Source organism: Ascidia mentula, chromosome 8 (assembly GCF_947561715.1).
Source record: "Ascidia mentula chromosome 8, kaAscMent1.1, whole genome shotgun sequence".
NCBI lineage: Eukaryota > Metazoa > Chordata > Ascidiacea > Phlebobranchia > Ascidiidae > Ascidia > Ascidia mentula.
The window spans coordinates 5693461-5716978 of record NC_138573.1 but is presented as its reverse complement, the minus strand read 5'-3'; the positions used below and the strand labels follow the sequence as shown (position 1 = coordinate 5716978).

General features: G+C 38.8%; 2 protein-coding genes and 1 long non-coding RNA gene across 4 annotated transcripts; 2 read left to right on the top strand and 1 right to left on the bottom strand.

The window, feature by feature from the left end:
- Nucleotides 1-7341: 7341 nt before the first annotated feature.
- Nucleotides 7342-11421, bottom strand: LOC145910940 (sodium-coupled monocarboxylate transporter 1-like). Its single transcript, XM_082998165.1, has 13 exons — nucleotides 11370-11421; nucleotides 11095-11198; nucleotides 10567-10755; nucleotides 10241-10306; nucleotides 9956-10075; nucleotides 9698-9852; nucleotides 9362-9502; nucleotides 8909-9127; nucleotides 8578-8690; nucleotides 8352-8509; nucleotides 8070-8293; nucleotides 7808-7911; nucleotides 7342-7574 (listed from the first exon to the last, which is right to left on the bottom strand). Exons 1-13 carry the CDS (start codon nucleotides 11419-11421, stop codon nucleotides 7342-7344), a joined length of 1878 nt encoding a protein of 625 aa, XP_082854291.1.
- Nucleotides 11422-13613: 2192 nt separating this feature from the next.
- Nucleotides 13614-15527, top strand: LOC145911515 (uncharacterized). Its single transcript, XM_082998896.1, has 6 exons — nucleotides 13614-13792; nucleotides 14159-14264; nucleotides 14350-14456; nucleotides 14527-14699; nucleotides 14951-15059; nucleotides 15271-15527. Exons 1-6 carry the CDS (start codon nucleotides 13690-13692, stop codon nucleotides 15441-15443), a joined length of 771 nt encoding a protein of 256 aa, XP_082855022.1. The 5' UTR covers nucleotides 13614-13689; the 3' UTR covers nucleotides 15444-15527.
- A 1037-nt stretch (nucleotides 15528-16564) lies between these two features.
- Nucleotides 16565-22736, top strand: LOC145911695 (uncharacterized). Of its 2 annotated transcripts, XR_014403256.1 has the most exons (5): nucleotides 16565-16714; nucleotides 21008-21227; nucleotides 21442-21691; nucleotides 22070-22215; nucleotides 22468-22736. It is a non-coding gene; the product is annotated as an uncharacterized LOC145911695 (long non-coding RNA). The 2 variants fall into 2 exon arrangements; XR_014403255.1 differs by having other exon boundaries at nucleotides 21442-22215.
- The last annotated feature ends 782 nt before the right edge of the window (nucleotides 22737-23518 follow it).

The following is a 23518-nucleotide window of genomic DNA, read 5'->3' as shown; positions in this document are numbered from 1 at the left end:
TAATTGAGAAACTTTACGCTTACGTTGCTCATGCAACGTGCATTAGGAAGCATTAAAATTTCATTTTTGAAATAGGATCGCAGAACTGCACCTGAGATATGTAATAAATGAGAAAACAGCAACAGTCGGCGATATACTTTATAGGTGTTCAAAAAACGCTATTGCAATGTGATCTACATGTTCCAAGCCTATTCTACACCAATTTTTAAAAAATCCTATGTCCCGGAACATTATTAAATTGGCACTTGTATGCAGCGCTGCAAATGCTCACTGCCTACTGTTTGAGTCAAAGCCTTTGACGAACATGCATGCTGGGATTCACATAGCGTGACCGCAGTCAAACCCATGTCGTTGCGATATACTTTATAGGTATTCAAAAAACGCTATTGCAATGTGATCTACATGTTCTAAGTCTATTCTACACTAATTTTTAAAAAATTCTATGTCCCGGAACATTATTAAATTGGCACTTGTATGCAGCGCTGCAAATGCTCACTGCCTACTGTTTGAGTCAAAGCCTTTGACGAACATGCATGCTGGGATTCACATAGCGTGACCGCAGTCAAACCCATGTCGTTGCGATATACTTTATAGGTATTCAAAAAACGCTATTGTAATGTGATCTGCATGTTCTAAGTCTATTCTACACTAATTTTTAAAAAATTATATGTCCCGGAACATTATTAAATTGGCACTTGTATGCAGCGCTGCAAATGCTCACTGCCTACTGTTTGAGTCAAAGCCTTTGACGAACATGCATGCTGGGATTCACATAGCGTGACCGCAGTCAAACCCATGTCGTTGCGATATACTTTATAGGTATTCAATAAACGCTATTGTAATGTGATCTACATGTTCTAAGTCTATTCTACACCAATTTTTGAAAAATTCTATGTCCCGGAACATTATGAAATTGGCACTTGTATGCAGCGCCGAATATACTCGAATGCTGGGATTCACATAGCGTGACCGCAGTCAAACCCATTTCGTTGCGATATACTTTATAGGTGTTCAAAAAACGCTATTGTAATGTGATCTACATCTTCCAAGCCTATTCTACACCAATTTTTAAAAAATCCTATGTCCCGGAACATTATTAAATTGGCACTTGTATGCAGCGCCGAAAATACGCGAATGCTGGGATTCACATAGCGTGACCGCAGTCAAACCCATTTCGTTGCGATATACTTTATAGGTATTCAAAAAACGCTATTGTAATGTGATCTACATGTTCTAAGTCTATTCTACACCAATTTTTAAAAAATCCTATGTCCCGGAACATTATTAAATTGGCACTTGTATGCAGCGCTGCAAATGCTCACTGCCTACTGTTTGAGTCAGAGCCTTTGACGAACATGCGTGCTGGGATTCACATAGCGTGACCGCAGTCAAACCCATGTCGTTGCGATATACTTTATAGGTATTCAAAAAACGCTATAATAATGTGATCTACATGTTCTAAGCCTATTCTACACCAATTTTTAAAAAATTCTATGTCCCGGAACATTATTAAATTGGCACTTGTATGCAGCGCTGCAAATGCTCACTGCCTACTGTTTGAGTCAAAGCCTTTGACGAACATGCATGCTGGGATTCACATAGCGTGACCGCAGTCAAACCCATGTCGTTGCGATATACTTTATAGGTGTTCAAAAAACGCTATTGCAATGTGATCTACATGTTCTAAGTCTATTCTATACTAGTTTTTAAAAAATTCTATGTCCCGGAACATTATTAAATTGGCACTTGTATGCAGCGCTGCAAATGCTCACTGCCTACTGTTTGAGTCAAAGCCTTTGACGAACATGCATGCTGGGATTCACATAGCGTGACCGCAGTCAAACCCATGTCGTTGCGATATACTTTATAGGTATTCAAAAAACGCTATTGCAATGTGATCTACATGTTCTAAGTCTATTCTACACTAATTTTTAAAAAATTCTATGTCCCGGAACATTATTAAATTGGCACTTGTATGCAGCGCTGCAAATACTCACTGCCTACTGTTTGAGTCAAAGCCTTTGACGAACATGCATGCTGGGATTCACATAGCGTGACCGCAGTCAAACCCATGTCGTTGCGATATACTTTATAGGTATTCAAAAAACGCTATTGCAATGTGATCTACATGTTCTAAGTCTATTCTACACTAATTTTTAAAAAATTCTATGTCCCGGAACATTATTAAATTGGCACTTGTATGCAGCGCTGCAAATGCTCACTGCCTACTGTTTGAGTCAAAGCCTTTGACGAACATGCATGCTGGGATTCACATAGCGTGACCGCAGTCAAACCCATGTCGTTGCGATATACTTTATAGGTATTCAAAAAACACTATTGTAATGTGATCTACATGTTCTAAGTCTATTCTACACTAATTTTTAAAAAATTCTATGTCCCGGAACATTATTAAATTGGCACTTGTATGCAGCGCTGCAAATGCTCACTGCCTACTGTTTGAGTCAAAGCCTTTGACGAACATGCATGCTGGGATTCACATAGCGTGACCGCAGTCAAACCCATGTCGTTGCGATATACTTTATAGGTATTCAATAAACGCTATTGTAATGTGATCTACATGTTCTAAGTCTATTCTACACCAATTTTTGAAAAATTCTATGGCCCGGAACATTATCAAATTGGCACTTGTATGCAGCGCCGAATATACGCGAATGCTGGGATTCACACAGCGTGACCGCAGTCAAACCCATTTCGTTGCGATATACTTTATAGGTGTTCAAAAAACGCTATTGTAATGTGATCTACATGTTCCAAGCCTATTCTACACCAATTTTAAAAAAATCCTATGTCCCGGAACATTATTAAATTGGCACTTGTATGCAGCGCCGAAAATACGCGAATGCTGGGATTCACATAGCGTGACCGCAGTCAAACCCATTTCGTTGCGATATCGCTTGGTGGCTTGAACGAGCGGCGGGCGACGGTCGGTTGAAGTAAGTTATCGTTGAATTTCGCATAGCCACCCTGGCTTAATTTGTTATATTTTGATTTCATTCGATAGCAGGAGGGTATAAGATTGTTTTTGCAAAAGAACAGCTTGGGCCAAGGTTTGTGCAAGGTTTTATCGAAGTAAGTGTATGGCGCGTATGCATATGGCTTGGTGGCTTAAACGAGCGTTGTTGTCATTGGGTTTGGCACTAATGATGTTCTCGCAATGAAAGGTGACAACCCTATGAATGGTGGCATTAGCGGAATTGTTGGCCGTATGAAAGCTCTTGTCCGATTGGTAAGGACACTATACCCATTCGCCAAGGTATGTAAAATACTATGCATTCTTTAAATAATATACGTTCTAAGTATTGATACCCTATTTCGTGTTGCAGATTTTTCACACTGGAATATTGCCTTCGACGAAGACGCCACGTTTGGTTACATCCCTAAACAAAGAGATGAGGAAGTCAGCAGAAGGAACTTCAGTTTATTGAGGGAGTCATCCCATCGCAATTACTTAGTAACGATGGGATCCATCTCTTAGATGAAGGTCTACGACTTCTGCTGACACACGTGGAAAGGACTGTCCAATTACAGGAGGTGGCGGTCAAGGCTATCCAGGATTTTCCCGAATTAAATGCGGGAACAAAGATAACGCCGGGTCCACTGTCGGTGAGTACAAATGTTTTTACAACAAAACTATTACAATAACGACATTATGTTACACTAGAAGTCCATTGAACAGGCGGAACCGGTGAAATCAAGGCCAACATTTCTTGATGTTGTTCAGAAAAGGGCGCAGCAGGTAAAATATTAATCTATTATATTATAACTCGCTGTATCTCAGTATAACTTGTAGCTAAACAAACTGCATTTGTATTTGCTAGGTTGACAAACCGTCATATGTACGGTTAGCTCCAATACAGCGTTGTTTGGCTCCAGAGTACGATTGGCTCCAGAGGCCTTCCCAAATATGGGGAGGAGGAGGAGTACTGGATTCCAACCAACAAGACCTGCGGTCGTCCACCAAACTGCGCACCAGACGACAACGGAAAATGGCGGAAGCATCGGGATCCGGATGGATGGCTGTAACAAGACGAGGAGGGAGAACGTCAGGGTACTCGAGCAGCGAGGAGTGCCAGTCCATCCCAACACCCGAGGACACCGAGATGACCAACTCAACACCTAAGGACACCGAGGAGACCGCCACTCCACTGAAGAAGTGTACGAAGAGGAAGAGGAAGAAGAGTCCTAACACCAAGAAGACCGCGTCACCACCGATGAAGTGCGCTCGAGGGGAAATTCCCGACAAGAAGAACATCACGTCACCACCGATGAAGTGCGTTCGAGGGGAAATTCCCCACGAGACCGTCTCGTCAACGTTGGAGACGGTCTCGGCAAAGAAGACACAAGGTAATTTGACAATAGACATGTTTATAAAAGCAATATCCACGTTTTCAACATTTGACCCTCACGCCCTCTCGTCGTGGCATGCTTTGGTCAGATTTTTTTCTAAAAAAAATTTGTCCAACACAGAACGTCGCAACAAAGTTCGTAAACTTCGAAAATTTTGGGAACGAAATGTAACTGAGATAACTAAGGCTCTTCGCGAATCATCATGTGGGTGTAATCTTGTTGAAAATGAATGTAATGGCGAAGCATCTGTTTGCGCTGCTAGTCCATCCAATGTCGAATGTAATGTAGTCGATGCTAGAACCGATGACAACCTTGGGGAAATGACCCAAAAGATAATTGGCGCTTTAAAACAATTTCGCACTTTTAACGCAAAGAATATCGATGACTGGCACGCACTTTACTTTTCAATATATGAAGGAAAATATAACAAACTTTATTTACGAAACAAGATCCGGTCACTAAAATCAACCTGGGAGCACAATCGGGACGCAATTTTAAAACACTGCGCGAACGAATGCGAGATTTTTGAAGAGGGTAAAGAAGTAATCCTGTGCACTATTAGGGGCGACGAGAGTGATGGGGGTCAAAATAACGTGGTTTTGCTGATGTGTGTGATGAGGATTTGGTTGATGTTGTGGAATGTTTGAACAAATCGGAAGGTGTAAACGAACAGGTTACAGGTTTGACTGATGTGCGCGATGAATGCAAAGATTGCGGCGAATGCGACGTGGATGAGTTTGCTAGTTTAAAACGCGAAGCATACTGGTCTCCCAGCACTTTCGCACATAGTGCAAGTTTTACTTTAACTACAGACGAGTTTGATTATATTAGTAAAGGTATTAAAGGTAGATATTGTACAGGAAAGGAATGGCCGGAAATCATTCGACGCGCATTGAAGGACAGTAATCCGTACTGTTCTTTCGCGGCAAAGGAGCAAAGATGGTATGTCAAGCAAAACACGGGCCGCTTTTTTCACAGCAAATTTCGGTGCACATTCGGGACTTGTCCCTGTGTGGCATCCATTGACTTGGTTTGTTTGGATAAATTATTGACAGTAAATTATTCATTAATTCCTGTTCATCCAACCGGAACTACTAAATCCACCCATTTAAAAGGATTAAGATTGGAGAAAGTTAAACAACGTGTAACGAATCAATGCCCCCGTTTGACAAATGTTGAAATGCTCGGAGAAGTTGAACCCGACGTCTTAGAATCAGGAAATAGGGATGACGCGCCATCCAAGGAGGTGTTAAAAAAGGCTCGAAACGCGGCGATTAGGATAGACGTCCCATCCAAACAGGAATTAGAAGCGCTTGCGATTATGCAGGATGAACAAAAGGTTAACGGCGTTGCGGTGAAAGGAAAGTTAGGCGGAACGCTGCAGCATGTAACTTCGACTCCCAGTATCATGCTGTGGTCGCAAGAGACGTTCGAAATTTTCCACGAACGCACTAAACGTGATATAATGTACATAGACGCAACCGGCAGCGTGATTAAAAACCGAGGGAACGAAGCGCATTTTTACGTTTACGAAATAGTTGTAACCTGTATCAGGTAAAAACGGAAATGTTGCTGATCTGCATGCGAATACATTAATTTGCATAAAGAAGTCATAACAAACATCCAAATATATGTTTTTGACAAACAGCTCCTGCAAACACTAATAACAATAGCGTGTGCTAATTCGAGGGCTCACTAGTTTTATAACCAAATTTGCGTTTTTGTTTTTGAATAGCGGCCGGTTTGTTAACTCCCCCCCTTCTTTGTTTTCTCGTTTCAAACATGGGGGTGACTTAAACCGGTAACAAAGACAGAAATTGTTTTTTTTTTCATAAATCATCGCATCTACAGAGGCTTTCAAACTACGAACCTCCATTTCGGTAGCAAAACTGGCTTTAATTGAGAAAATTTACGCTTACGTTGCTCATTCCACGTGCATTAGGAAGCATTAAAATTTCATTTTTTAAATGGGATCGCAGAACTGCACCTGATATATGTAATAAATGAGAAAACAGCAACAGTCGGCTGATCGATATATAAAATCACTGAGTTTGGATACAGAATCCAAGTGAAGCTTCAACCTAACCTGTAAATAGATCCGTTGAAGCACAAGAGAACATGTTATGTTGACAATGCAGGATCTTCCGAATATTGCCATTTAATTCTGTTTCCAAGCGATTTTTTTCAAATGCACCAAAATCAAGTCTATTTGTTTAAACCAAGTAAATCAGGGGTACACAATATAAGACACGCGAGCCAAGATCGGCATGCCATTGGTTTGAACATATGCAGGCGGATTTCAACCTAGAATGATAAAAAGTATTTTCCAGGTGTCATCTGTAATTGCATTTTGGGTCTATAAACGTTTAATCAAGTTTTTTTTCAAATTGTTTTAAGAAATCATCCTTGCAAAGAAAAATGTTTGCACAAATGTTTGTTACGCGATAGATATTAGACAACGAATCTGGCACCGAAATTTAGTTGTGTGCCCTTGGCGTAAATAAGTAGGAATGCAATGAGCACCGATAAAGCTACACAACTTATCTAGTCATTCGGCTATTTCCAACTGAAAATCGCGACAATCCAAGGATTGCAGCCAAAGGGATTAAAAAGTGACATGTTGGCACGTGTTACATCAGAAGTTCGGTTGCCACCTATTCGGGTTCAACAAAATACAATCTTATCCCAAACACCAACTCTGTTCAAAAAACATTTTCTATAGCAAAATGTTCTGATGTGATGTGATAGTTAACACAGGCTGTGGATTAAAGCATGAAAAACCTAATTGTATGTATTAATAATATTGTACCGAACATGTGAATATATTAAAAGAAGTACACAGTTCTAACTGCAATGAAAAGATATTGGAAACTGACGTTGTTATTTACACCTCAGGTTACAACAAAAAATATCCCATTGGGAAAACTTTGTTTATCAACATAATTTTCACCAACTCGCAACTAATCTGTGATACTACAAAATCAATGGTTCCACTCGATGAGATTCAGGCTCGTTCACCATATCGCAACCTTCCATGTGCCGCCGCATAGTGTCGCTGTGGCTAAAAACTTTGTCGTCACCCATCGCCTTCTGATGGATTTCTGGTACGCCAAACCTGAAGAAGGTTCGAACTTTGTTGGGCAGGAACCGATTGTCAATGAAGGGCATGAACAGCTTGGGGTCACTGTGCTTCGGATTATTTGCACCTGGTAAGAGTATGTTATTATTACACATACACGATATATTTAGAATTGTACTTTTAGCAACAAGTTCACACCTACATAACGGAGCTTAAAAACACGCTCAAACAAATAGGACTGTGCGAAATAACAGGGGTGATGTTTGTTCAAATCGGTTCAACGTTTGTTCAAATCGGCATCCGACATGATAATAAAAGTTACAAACAGTACGTGTTAACATACACCTGATCCAGTTTCACCTGTTAAGAAGGAAACGAGTAATCCTACAATAAATGACAGAAGAAATCCAAGTAGTCCCAAGTACAGGTAAGACATAGAGTACAGAGAGTCTGCGATGGCTGGTCTGCAAAACCAAACATATATTTTAATTTTCGGCAAAAGCATTCAACAATGACAATGACTTCCGGGTGTGTAAAAGTCAACATAGCCCAGTCAAAATGTCCCACAGTGTTTCAGAATAAAGTATTTTAATCTTTAATAAATTTGTTTTGATCGACCCACCTTGGCGGAGTTACAACAAAAGACCCTGTTGTATTGGACACAATGTCTTCCACATTAACTGTGTAACTGGTGGTAATAGAGGAAGTAAATGTGGTTGCATTTGTACACTGGTTGGTAGAAAGCGGCGTAACATCGTTTGAAATCGATTTAGGACCGTAGATGATTCCACCGATGGCGACCCACAAGGAAAAACAGAAGCCAGAAACAAAACCAACCAAACCACCCTAACAAAAAAAAGTTCCTGTTATGTTGTGACATATGAAAAGATTACACATAACTCACAATAGAGTTGGCCCATGGCATAAAGACACCTAGTGTGTAGAGTCCAAGCAAAGGTCCACCAAACAATCCAACCACAGTCACCGACATCTGGATGATGGTTTGTCCCATGAAGCCGAACAAATAAGCTAAGGTCGTCACCAGGATTCCAATCACCAGACCTGATGAAGTAAATACGGATTGATTGGTTTCAAGTCATAAAGTTATGATGGTGTTGATGTTTCCATACTGGAAGTTTTGCTGATAGTAAGCTTTGTTGATTCTCGTAGGTTTGGAAACCACATAAGAAAGAAATCCTCAAGAAGCAATGTGGAAACAGCGCTGATTCCCGAGGAAACCGTACTGAAGGAAAAACTAGCAAAGTTAATAATCAGGGTTGCTTTATAGGTGTCAGATACAAAAACCCTTTTTAATTTAAATTTTTTGGTGACACCCAATCCCATGGCATTCTTATTTTCAGAGAAGTTCGTTTGGCCATCGTGCGCCCACTTGATTTGTCTCTGTTGTTTAGTACCAACATTGTGCACCGCTGTCTGCAGTAGAATAAATTTGTTTTTTACCTCAGCATCCCACTATAAGCTGCAGAAACAAAGAGACCAGCCATGCCTGGTACGTCTTGAAATATCTGCACAACCAGATATGGAAGAACCTGATCCATTTTCTTTATTTCGTTGTTCATTTTTGGATCACAGCCTTCGAAATAAGCGTACATCGCACATCCGTTGAGCGCAGCCACGAACAACAGTCCGGCCATCGGAATAGCAGAAAGTAGAGATGCACTTAATATGATGATTTGAACTTATATTTTATATTTTCAAATAAATAAAAGATGTGGTAGTGTGAATGGTGTTTATAAATGATATTTTGTATTGTCTGAAGTCATATATTACCATGTCACACCAAGATTAGTTACGTCCAGAGACGATAGTGTGGTGAAAATGATGTTAATACAAACCATACATTAGCACCTGACAGAAACGAAATATGTAGTAGCTGAGGCCCTGTGTTCTTACATTCTCGCATCCCTCACACTCTTGCATGCCTGGTAGCGTTGCGTGATAAGCTGACTGCAAACTGCAGCCGACGTCCACGTCGTTCCTATGCCAACCACAATCGACCAAAAGCTGTTGGTTGAAGTGGAATCAAAACTAAAGCTATAAAAAGCAAAAATTAAAACTTTAGATATTCAAAACTATATTAAAACATTTTAACAAGCACAGTTTAGGTTATTCCATTTCTGTCAAAATAGCATCCTTACTATTATATCTATGTGATTGTCCAGCAGTTAATGGACAGTATTTACAACTGGTATGATATCTAACTTGCAAAAAACATACATCAGCACTTACTTCCAAACTGTGTTTCTATGTCCCCTTTCTATTGCTTCCCATACCTTATGTAGCCCACCTACAATAAGTGTCGTCTTGATGAATACCGCGATTGAACCACCAATCATTATCATTGCCTGTACGGTGTCTACCCATATAACTGCTTTCGCGCCGCCCTAAAACCACAAAAGTTGGATATTCGACGCAATTCGAATCCTGTTTTATAAATTTGCTTGCAATAAATATTGATCAGGTTTAAATAAATGTTTAATAATTTACCAGAGTCGTGTAGAAAGTGCATATTCCCGCTGTGAGGAGAATGCTGAAATTGAAATTCATTGGCGTGACAGCATTTAGAGCAAGTGAAGTGAGATACATCGTCAGTCCCATGAAAACGATCTACAACGTAGATTGCGAGCATTGATGTGCATCAATGCATTATAGGAGACGTCCAAAACCAGAGTAAAAATAAAAACAAAAATTAAATCCTGCTCAAAAAAAAACTCACATCAAAAAGGTAAGCATACATTAAGTATGTTTAAAGCAAACGACAAATTCTCGTACCATGAGAATGGAGAAAAATAACGAAGCAAATTTTCGGACTCTTTTGTGAAATCGAAGTTCCAGATACTAAAACAAACAAAAGATGTGTCAGAAAACAGAAAAATGGCCCAACAAAATTGAGGAATCACTTGCAACATTGGTTTAATCTTCATTTGGTTTTAAATTAAAATGAACTGCCAACAAATGATATTTCCGAAACAAAATTCTCGGGCTAATAGCTTAAAAGTGCGATACTAATTTATCACCGTTTGATCACCAAGTTTGTGTGGTCAATCGATCAATTTGACCGATCTGATTGTTAATGCTAACAGGATTAACTCAATTACCTCGTACACTGATGCGGTTCGAAGCCTCTGGTAAAGCGGTATGTAATAAACACATGCCACCACCACCTGCACGAGCGAAGCAACGCTGAACCACATCACTGCTGTTCCCATCATATAAGCGTGCGTCGGATACCCCAGCACAGTGATTGATGATATAAACGTCACCGCCATAGAAATCCCGACCGGAATCTTGGAAGAATAGTCTTGTGGGTTATGTTTGCAGAGAATATTGAGGGGATTTTGCCGATACACAAAAAAATAAATATTATAGGCCCGCGGTCTACAGGATGGACACTCCTGTATTAACAATTAATAAATTCAAATAATTAACCACACACTTAATGAGCAATTCACAAATTATTGCAGGAAAATGGTTAGTTAAAACAAAACTCTATGTATATGAGTAACTAGCTAGGTGTAATATTAGCAATTCTAACCTTATCCGGCTATGTATTTTTTTCTTGTTGGTTTGAACAATGTTTTTAAACCTTAGTTAAACATAGCTACTGTATATGTTATTGCACTTACCGGCGAAAGATTTCGGCCTCCGAAGTAATAGTTGTTTACCGACTTCACATTTCGATCTTTGAAAGCGTAAAAAATGCCGATCCCTGCAGCTATCACCAACATTCCTGACACACAGAAACACGTGTTTGTTTATGAAGGCTTTTTGTCAAGAATTTAGCGATTAGCAAACTTGCCGCAATTCCTTATTTATAACAATAAACGTCGAGGAAAACCAGCGAACAATCCCGAACCGGACCTTAAGCTAAAGTCAACGAGACGCACATTATGATACACACCCACGAAGACGACAAAGTCCATAGGTCCGAATGTTCCTTTTCCCGCGACCATTGCTTGTTTCAACTTCGAAAGTTACAAACTACACAGACTGAGGTTCTGATCAATAAACAATTATCAAATAAAATAGTAAATATCTGACTTTTACTCAAACAGTTATTTCTCTATTTGCTCTATTTGCAATTCACATGCTCCATTTTGAACTGAATGTGCTTTAAATAGCGCAATGATGTCTCAACATATGCAGCCATCTGGCTTGTTCGCAAGGCAAATTCTTGTCGCAAAGCAAGTAATTAGATTCTCCGAGTGTGTTACACACAAATTTTAAAATTTGCAACTGACTTTTTGTTTTCAATGTCTTTTGTTATTTTATCCAACAGTTTTACCCTTATGCAACAGCAATAACGATTTCTGATAGCTTATCTCAAACTCTGTCAGAACTATATACTCAGGCCAAAACGGCAAAAACGACGCAAGGTTAGTTCGTCGTTGTTTAAAACATCGCTGAACTGAAAACAGTAAGATGAAAACACAACCGCAAAACTAACCAGTGGCCAGAATATTTTCCATTTTTACTAGTTGTTATGATTTTGCCATGTTACGTGTGAATAAAACTATTTTCGCGCTTTAACAACTTTTGTTTCGAACTTCCATGCATGTAATTATTGCTAAACAAGTCCTGGAGATAACAAGGCTGGATTATCATACGTCAGGCATTTCCTGGACATGTCCAGGATGTTCGAATTGAAACCTGTATCGGGCAGAAATGTAGAAGTGCTCAAATGTTTCCGTTTTTCATCTCCAACAGCCCGAACAATTAAAGGTATAAACAATTTGCCATCCAAATTTGACAAAAGCAAGCGTTTTGATTCATGCATCGACACTACCCTTTTAAAACATTCACTGCTGCAAAGTGCAAAGTGATTTATTGACAGTTGTGAACAAAGTGTATTTTGTACATGTAGGCCTACAGTTTGCAATTGAAGATGATCAATGTTCGCTACAGTGTTTACACAGTGACAAGAATTGGTAGTATGACCTCGATGGGCCTCAGCTGCGTACGGCAAGAAATGTATGTCAATATGCACTTGGTTTGGACTGACTTTTCAGTACAGCAATTGATTTTGACGGTTATTTCTCACAGATTTTTGAAAAAAAAGGACGAAAACCTGGTTTGGGGAAACTAAAGGCCCGTTTACACACGAACACAGTTTGGCACGGCACAGCACAATCTGGCATACACGGTGTTTACACTACTGGAATAATCAAGCACGACTAGGAATTTTCCTGTAATGAACACAAAACCGACAAGTGCAAGTGACAAGTTACGTTGAATATTTTTTAAGGATGTCAGTCTTGACTTGCATTTCTCGGCCCCGCCAGCGATATTATAGGTACAAATTGAAGTTGTTGCTATTGGCTGTACATATTCTTCAACAAAAAGCATGTACTGTTGTAGCCTACACAGTTAAGGCATGTACTGTTTTGCATAACTTTTTACGACGCAAGGTAACACTACAAAATGCTGAACCAAACACCACAGATTATCAAAACCAACATGGTAGCCTATAATTGAAACAGGACAAAGGTATTCCACAGCAACATCCCGCTAAGACGCCGTTCCACACACCACTTTGTAATTCAGTTACGGCACCATTTCATACGCTTAAAAACAATCGCTCACATGTCAAACGCGGCCGCATCACACAACCACCACTAAAATAATATATGTCCTCTCCTTTTAAGCAGTTGCCTTGCACTTTCGCATCAATGTGTGCCGAAATGTGCCCAGTTGTGCCCAAATTTTTGCTCTTCGAGCAAAAGCGAGCACATCCTAGCACAGACCGGCACATCCGATCCCAGCACAACTCAGCACGCGCGCACAATAAATCAAACATGGAATCGTTTGTACTGGAAACGAGCCTTAAAACGTGAAACGGAAACTCGGCTAAAAATGCGTCGTCGCGCATGAGTAACACTTTACGCAAAATGAAAATTTCATTAGGCTAAATACGATTTTGGCGTTTTGGTATTCTACGCTGAAGAAACCATCTTCCGTTATGGTGTCGTTTATTTTTGTGTTACTTTTTTTAAACCATGCAAAACCATTTAAACCATATTTTTGTTTGTTGTGACATGGAGGGGGGGGGTTATCTGGAAATCTGAAAAGGATTCTTGTAATGCGTTTCGGCTAAAATAATGCTTTATTTTTCTCACATGTGAGTATTTACCTACAGGGTATTTTCCTTATTACGTAACAAGAAAATTTGAGGTCAGGTTAAATTTTGTTTTCTATCCATTCGTAAAAATTGTTGCCGCAAAATGAATGATCTGCTGTATCTTGCCGGCGTTGATCTCTTCATTCAGATTGTTGGATTCATAATCGCTTATTCCCTGCAAACAGAAAAGTTCTATGACTTGGTCGGTAGGTAATAGGCCTTTGTATGATTTTACACTAAAATTCTTAGATAAAAGTTCATGAAAGTTTGTATACTTTAAATCTCCTGTTGTCTTTATGGCCAAAGAAGACTAAGTAACAGAGTTTATAACAATTCCTGTAAGTAATCATAATCCTAAGTCGTATGTTTGACGTTGTTCATATGAACAAGTTGTTCATGCTATTAAGTCTCTGTTAGATGTATGGAAATAAAATTCTCAAAGGTAAATATTTATGTTTTATCGGAATGAACGGTACATTGCATCACCAATGACACCAAGTAACATGCTAATAAGGCTGTTGTAAAAAGATTATTTTTCTGCAAAGACCTGGAGTTTGCTTTCATATTTTTAGGTTCGCTGACATTTATTTTACTTGCCAATGTCAGTCTTCGATGGAATCTTCATCAAAACTGGAGGCAAATTTTGCTTACTGCAATGGTTACTGTGTGGGCCATGAGGTAAATGTGATCAAATTATATTGTGTTTTTTGTAACATGTATTATTATTTTTCTCATTAATGTCAGATTTTTTATATTTTATAAGACTTGGTGCATTCCTGTGTTTTCGAGTGGTAAAGGAAGGTGGAGACCGGCGATTTACAAAAGTTAAGACCAAACCCATTGTATTCTGTATCTACTGGGTAGTTCAAGGTAAAGCAAGTAGCTCACATTACATTGTTATGCATAAACCAAAAACAAACATGCTTTGTTTGATTAATAGCACTGTGGATTTATCTGTCACTTCTTCCTGTGCTATTTGTCAATTTGGAAAGAAAAAGCAGACCTCTTGGATACATTGATTATGTTGGATTTGCTGTTTGGTTGTGTGGATTGCTTATTGAGGTTGTAGCGGACCAACAAAAAATGTCATTCCGAAGCAATCCAGCAAATGAGGTTAGTTTGAAAACAACCATTGTTTTTAGAACAATTAAACACCCCTAATTGTCTCAAAAAGGGATATTATACATCTCAAAGCCTACAAAAACTAAATATTATGTGTATAAAATGGTATGCTGTTCTCCACAAATAGGCATTTAAAAATGTATTCCTGTATCAAATAATTCTTATGGTTTGATCTCCTATCTCTGTAAATTAAAAAGCTGAAAAAGAGAAAATGCAAAAACCAAACCAAAATACTGCTTCAGGGCAAATTTATATCAGAGGGATTGTGGTCGGTGAGTCGCCACCCAAACTACTTTGGTGAAATCATGCTGTGGATTGGAGTGTTTATAATTTCAAGTTCTGTGTTGTCAGGTAAATTGATGAATCATGCAATAAACAAGTATTTTAACTTTGTTTAAATTGTGTTTTAATTATGAGGATAAATATCAAGCACGGTATTTTAAAAAAATGCTAGAATTATGGCAAAGAACTCTAGGTAATAGATTTTGTGTAATTAGGAGTTTGTACAAATCATATAGGTAATGATTCATGTATTTTTTTGAAAATGTTTCATTTTTGTCAGGTTGGAAGTGGATTGCTATTCTGTCAGTGGTGTTCCAGTATTACTTACTTAACAACATCAGTGGAATACCAATTCTTGAGAGAAGTGGTTTAAAAAGATATGGCCATCTACCTGAATACAAGCAGTATATTAACACTGTCCCAGTACTTACACCATTTGTTGGAAGTACATAAAAGCTCTTAATATGCAATGCCTTAAAATCAAATGTTTTGTATATAACTGTGACAATTATTTGAAATAAATCATTCACATCCTGAGGTGTTGTTTGATTCAATTGGGATTGTAAGGTTTGAGACAAGAACATAGGTGTGATGTGAGGAGAACATTTTGTGTGGTAAACAGGATGTTGAATGAATCACTTTACTAGAGAATATTCGATGGCTAAACCATATGGGTCACATTATGGGATTATGCAGTGCATGTGCAAAGCTGCGCGCAAAACATTACGCAATTCAAGCACACGTATGTTACAGGATACAATGTGATTTGGAGCTTGGGTCATGCATGCAAAAACAAACCTGCGAAAGGGCTTACAAAAATCTGTCAAGGTGTTACCAAGTTTGTAAGGTTTAAAACCGTACTAATTCAACGCTAAGGTTTTTCATAAAACTGTTACACTTGCAGCGGACGTTTTTGTACGTGATTTTTGGAAATATACTGTGGAAAATTTATATTCTTTCTGTAACTATCAGAGGCATAATGTCAATACTAGTAGCTGTTTTTTTGGCATCTGCTTTAATTAGCAATTAGTGTTTTTAAATACGCCGTGCGAAAAAAATTGAACGTTTTTAATAAAGTGCACAATGGAAATTCCCAATTACTTTTAGTAAAATGTGGAGTAAAGATGCCACACAAGGCGGTGCTATTTTACTGGATTGTTAATTTCTGTAAAGGTCATGACCTACAACAAGAGGTACACTTGGCAATGGTGTAGTAGTCACGCACGTTCAAAAACCGCCTTTTCTTTTACCATCACGTAATGAACGACCACGTGCTGATCAGTGCGTGCTGACGGTGTGGCATGCCGTGCTCGCTTCCGGACGGCCCGATTTGCCCAAGGGCACGCTTGACCCAAGTTCATCCCGCCAGACATGCTAAGGCTCCAGGCCCACAAGGTCATACGGTGGCGAGATCTCGAAGAAATGCATCTCCAAGTTTTGTCGCATTATTCATCATCTGTGTGTGCAGGGCATACGAGGCAACTAATTCGTAGCGCACGAAAGTTTTTCCTGGCGATGGAAGCTCTTAATGAGAGAGTGCTATTATCGCCACGAAGAATCTCGCACGCAACGACTGTCACCAAATCGTCGCAACTATAAACTATCTGTCTTAGGAAAATGGCCGCAGGAGAAATACAACCGTGGCGCCGGGCATAGCACCACAAATTAAGTTCAACTGGTCAAGAGGAAGAATCTTTCTGAAAAGTTCAATGTAGCTGGGTCAGGTTAGTTCTCGATCTCAGCTTTCTTTTTGAGACTTGTGTTTAACATAATTGCAATAGTTTTGTTATTTTACCTGCATAGGACAGATGTGTTTCTTGGACTATGCATTTTATCTTTTGTTTTCAAGCGAAAATTGAAGTATTGCAGTATACGTTATTGTGCAAGTACCTGGCGAAGGAATCGCTTATTCTCACAAAAATTTGTAAAATTTTCACTACTATAAGTAGGACTAAAGCGGCATCGCAGAAGCAGCATTGTGAGGTTTCAGTTGTTCAATATGATCACACAAAATAAAATAAACCAATTGCTTCCTTATGGCTATTCGTGGCAAAAAGGTTTATCAGGATTACATTTCAATTGACATTATACGCCAGCGTTGGACTTGTACAGGATTATGACGCAGCAGTTTTGCGTGGACAAACGCGTGCTTCAAGATGTCCATACAGCGCCCAAATATCACATTATTTTTGTTTCAGGATGTCCAACAAAAAATATTAATGTCATATTTTATACGACAGGTCATCAGGCCATCATAATTTTTGGGCCTTATATAGTTTTGGAAGATAATTTTTCTTTCCAAATATAAATCATTTTTGTTGGACCATAGGTCGCAAACATATATTTATGTTCCGTTACATTTGATTATTCTTTTTGCCTGTATCTCTTGTTCAAAGGGTTTAGCAAATGCTAACCATTTAAAAAAAATAAGTTACAATGTGTTTTCTGATATAGGTATAATTGTTAACACAAAGCTGGATTGCTTATAATTTTAAGATGGAAACATAAATAGGTTTAGAATACATTTTAGCAAGCATAAAGTCATATTAGGTCACGCAAAAATTGCCCTGCAGGTCAAATAACTTACAGCATAACTTGGCTTCACCCCTCTCATGGGGCTTGCAAAGTGGATTCATCCTCTATACTGAAAATGCTTGGTAGCAGTCATTTGCAAAATTATGTCAGTACGATCTCGTTAACCGGCCATATAGGCCTTCGTTTTATCAGCGACGTGCTCTTCAATTTGTCAGTGAATTTGTCACATTGAAATTTGTCATGCTGAGCACTCCAAAGCAGCGAAATCAAACCAAAATGGCGTCCGATCATGTGGAATAAGATAGCGTCGCACAGCTATTTATCTGGTCAGGTTCATTACCCTCTTTATCATTTACAGTATGTTTGGTTAGTTTCGGACTTACTTCATCGCAGTGTTTCTCATTTTTTTTCGTTGCTCAGAAATGTTTTATATATTATTAGACTCAGGTAAATGGACCCGTTAAGAGAAAAAAACATAATTTATTAATTTTATCTGCACGTTTGCACCCAAATCACCGATTATGTTTGGGACAGAGCCCCTTTTTTGTTACAAAAGTTTAAACTATGACGGGCATTGGTTTTGAAAATATTGTCTCATTTTCAAACTTAGTAATCTTACCTTAATGGATGAAGGCAAAATAGCTCCATTCTGACTTACATTCTAGAAGGAAGAATGTACATCATCAATGCATTTATTTTATATTTAGGTTGTGAGCAATTTGAAACATTCAATAATATTTTTTCCGGAATACGGAGTAAATCAAATCGAAAGTAATTTGGAAGCATGAAGTAGTAACTACATTGATAAAAGAGGCTCTTCATGCACTGCAGTAAATAAGTATCCTGAGAGTAAGTTAAATTTGGTAGTGAACTATTTTTGCACAAGCGTTAACTAAACAAGGGGGGCATTTTACCTAAACAGCACGAAAATCAACCGGCAAAAACTAAAAAAAATATTTTGTCGGTCACATTTTTTAGTTTACCACAATCTCTGACATAACTTGTGTGTAAGCTGCAGACAGATGGCCACTGTTTCGACCTAAAAGGTCTCATCAGTGCAGCTGGTGTGACTTTCAGACGACTTTGCTGACCAAACGGCCAAGCAAAGACTTCCACTTTGTGGTGACTATACAATCACCGTCATCCGTTGGGCACCAAACTAGGTGCAACCTCACGGAGAAAACAAGGTGGAAACAACATGGCCAAGCAAAGCTCAACCAATAGTGCCGTCAGGCCCCGTGTCACAATAATCATAAGATAAGCAAAGAGAAGCCAATAATATGAATTGTGTATAAGCTGCAGACAGATGTATAGTCACCACAAAGTGGAAGTCTTTACTTGGCCGTTTGGTTAGCAAAGTCGTCTGAAAGTCACACCAGCTGCACTAATGAGACCTTGTAGGTCGAAACAGTGGCCGTCTGTCTGCAGCTTTACACAATTTATATTATTGGCTCCACTTTGCTTATCTTATGATTTTGTGACACGGGGCCTGGCGGCACTATTGGTTGAGCTTTGCTTGGCCATGGTGTTTCTACCTTGTTTTCTCCGTGAGGTTGCACCTAGCTTGGTGCCCAACGGATGACGGTGATTGTATAGTCACCACAAAGTGGAAGTCTTTGCTTGGCCGTTTGGTCGGAAAAGACGTCTATAAGTCACACCAGCGCACAATTCATATTATTGGCTCCACTTTGCTTATCTCTGACATAACGTTCTTAAAATAAATCGCTTTGAAGTTTTATGCGGTCACCTAAAACATTCAAAAATTTCAAAAATATTTTCCACAAAATTATATCACCGCTGTTTTTTGTTGCTAGTTTTTTATTTCGTAACATTTTTTTTTCGATGGCGCTATTTATTTAATAATACAATAAAATGTTTCAAGGGATCATTTTACCTGAGGGGGCCATCTTACCTCAGTTTACCCTGTTTAGTAAAAATACAAATAAGAAATAGAAAAGGTTAAACATAAAAAAGTGTTACATGAGGTTTATAGGGTCCAGTATTTTCAATGGGTCAGTGCTCGGGAAAACTATAAACTCGCAGAAAGATAGTTTCGATGCGATTTACATGACTTCAAAAATTTGGGGGAATCAGCATTTAAAATTATGGGTTAGAATCTTTTTAAAATCTGTTGTGTTAAAAAATATCGCAAACATTAAAAAAATGGCAATTCAGTTGTAACATTTACTTTATTAAATACAACAAACATTAAATGGCCACTTAGTTGCAACAATCACTGTTCATTAGGTACAACACGTATTTGCCACTGAAATACATGGATAAAATCAATATAGCAATCGGATTGTGGTAATTATTTTTTAACACAGTACTTCATACACGAATTTAGCCACAGATCCGTCCAAATGGTCAAAATTTGGGGATGTGCTGTTTTGTTACATTGTTCTTTATGCTATAACCAACGTTTCGGCAACGAAGGCTCTTGAAGGGTTGTGGCACAATGCAACACATAAAAGATCGATTTTATCATCGACAGAGATGCCATGAAAACCGACTCAAACGTCATAACGCTAGAATTGGTATAACCACACCGATGTTTGTTTATACCAAACGACACCGACGTTGTAACAGATGTTTATTCTTAATGCTGTGATTTAGTCGTAAAATAGATCTTTTTTGCAGCGGAATCATGCCTTGAAATTAAAATAAATCTTTGACTGCAATGAAATAGTTTTACTTGTTTTATTTGAAATACTCACAATGCGAGATACTTTTCAAAAGAAAGAAGATAACATATTTTATTCGGAAAAAAAGTGGGACCTCTCAAGGGCTTGTGGGCAAGGTCAGCTTGCCTTAAATAAGAGGTTCCAAAATAGGGCATTTGTATCCCTAGATTGCTGAAGAAGGTTTACAAATTGTAATTCCTCATTAAACTTCTGCGAAGATGGCAGTGATGAAAGCGAGTTGCGTTTGTCGTAACAAGCAAGCGAATCCGTTACGTCAAAGTAAAAAAAATGTGAATATTTAGTATGAGCGTTCGTCACGATAATCTAGTACTGATATATGAGTTGAGTACATATGCATGTATTAGTTGAACCATGTGATTAATTCACTGTTTGTAAGCCGCCATTTTGATTTGTTGGCGTTGGGTGGTTGTGAAAATCGTTTTCACCAAGTGCACTAAGGTTTACTTTTTATCGTATACTGTGATCTCGCGATAGTTGAATTCCTAGATGATAAACCGTCAATCAGGCCATGGATGCCGCCTTTAATTGTTTGGCTCTAAACAGTGATAGCATTCTTTGTCCGGCGCGGTCCCCACGACCGAAGCGGTGACGATTTTAAACAATTTGTCAAGAGGGTTTTGAGAAAAATTAGATAGGGTCGGACTTTTCGATGCCTTGTCGCTTTCGGGGCGTGTGTCGCAGAAGATTACAGATCAGTTGTTTGCGAATATAAATAAATAAACTCCATGGAAAATTTCCTTCCTCAGTGGATTAAATTTAACACATTTGAATCTCCAGACAAGTGAACTCGCGAGGTTAATCTCCAGAGAAGAAGCAAACCCGGTCTGTCATATTGTGGACGAGCAAATGTTTCCACTGCGGAAAGTGACTCATATGTGGTCGTGCACTCCTTGAAACAACGGCAGGCAATCGTTTGCACCAGCAGCAAATCTCAAATCGCAGATCCATGACTCATTGCGAGAAAAAAATGCAATGCACTTCAACATGACACAAAGAGGTATTGTCCCGAAGTGTCTTGGATCCTTTCCAAATGCTGAAAAAAAATTTCTATATCTTGTCCGAAAAATCACATCTTGTGCAAAAATCATGCGTCACAGAAATTTAAGTTTTTTTGCCTAGTCATTTTTATTCATTCTTAAATCTTTATCTAAAATAACCCATTCTACATATTGCGTGGTAAACTGATAATTTTGGGCGTTTGCAATTTGAAGGTTGCATCATCGTCGTCGACAGATTAAATCAGCCGTCTTATCGGATTTACTGCCCATTAAAACGGTAGCGGAGCGACTTGTTGGGCCCCGCACGCCCACGACAAGTTCTTCCAGTTCGGTTGCATTTTTTCCGAACAGAAACACCAGAACGATCGCCACTTCACGATCCGGTAGATGATATTCGGTGAATTGCACGTCGCTGGTTTTCGCGAACTGCAAAATATTTGGCCGTCTGCCTCTGGCCATGCAAGTAAGATTACATCTCGAGCGAAGGCTATAATTAAACAGTGGTGGAATAGAGCCATTATCAATAAATGAAATGACATTGAATAATTTGCATCCTATTGTTGGCGCCATCATGTTACAAATGCTAACTTCATGTTTGCAATTTGCATGTTTGTACAGATCAAAACGTAGTTTTGTAAGGACACAAATTTTGCGTTACGACCGCTTTACAGATTGTTCTTGTTATGTTCAAATGTTTCGTAGATTCAATATTTCTCCGTTGTGTCATTTCTTGTCGTTTTCATCCCTTTTGAGTTTCAATGATTTCTTTGCCTACACCCTTGTACAAAAAAATATATTACAGATTTCTATGATTACAGATTATTGAACATAAAATAAACAGGTAGAACTTTTCCAATTCTGAAAAACTTCCCTTGTTGGCGATTTTGAATTTGACAACGAGAGAAATTGTTATCTGGCGCCCGCACGATTAACACACACAAATAAGGCGGCATAGCACATATATGAATCATGCGTTGATGCAACGAGGTATGTTTGGTTGGAAATATGCTGACCTTTCATCTACAATAAACCTTTAATTTGCAGGATTTGCAAAACGCTGCAACAAATAGCGCATATGTTATCGCGTAAACTGTTTTTAGTATGGCTTTTTTGGTTTAATATATTGTATGGTATTGTTGGTACTCTATACAATTAGGGCGAAACACCAAACGTATTTGCTAGTATATTTATTCAAAACGTTACGTTCATTTAAGTTTTCAGAATTTTTTGTGTTTACAGCATCTAAGAAACCAGGCCCCGTGAGATAGAAAGCGACGTTACCCTTACGAGTCTAATAAATATTAATGTTTGATTTGAAACTGGGGGATTTTTTATCGCAAAGGCAACTCGCACTGGCACATTTTTCCTGTTTAAGGGCCCTGTAACAAACTTTCAACATTGACATGTTTTTTTGTGACTCGTGTATATTCTACAGTAAATTTGCTTCCTTTCCAACATGACTTATTTTTGTTTCGCACGTTGCACCTGGTTGGCTTAAACAAAAGAAAGTGAACAATATTAATCCATATTAACAGTTGCTTCTCAGAAAACTGGTTTTTCGGCTCAAATGCCAGGTACTCGTTGACGTTAATTTGCATGCAAGAATTGCGCTAGTTCGCGCACGAACCGCTACGCAGATAGAGATAAGACCACAATAGAGTACACGATACACGCCGTTGTACCTTCCGCTTTTTAATGGTTTCGAACGGAAACTTATTTTCCCTCGGGAATAAACAAAAACAAACAGTTTTAGTTAAACACGTGCACATTGCTGACCGACGACGAAATGTGCAAATTTGCAAGATGCATTTAGCGAACTTTTTCCAAAGGTGAACCTGAAGCGAGGTGTGGTGAAATGGTGAATTGTTTCTTGCAAAAATTTGACCAACTTAATTTTTTTCACTACTCACCATTGCACCACTTAGATGTAAATGGTAAAGAAGACGCACAGAATGTCTTGTTCCGCGCAAGATGTTTACCAAATCGAGTGTACTCTATCGGCAGTTGCCTGCGATCTCCAAGTAAGGGGCTTTGCAGAAGGGCGATCCTACTCTGTCGCGTTATCGCATGAAACACTTATTCTATGTACTTTGAACCCCCATACGTAAAGGCGTAGGTCGTCTGGCAAGTTGTGCGCTTGCGCACCGGAGTAACTTAACCACAATATACCTAGCAGTCTAACCGCTAAACTCGCGTAACATGTAGTCGGTAGAGCAGTGGACCCGGTATTTCCAAGAGATTAGCTGCAATGCGCTCTGTGGTTTTGAACCAATTCGACTGCGATGCCGTA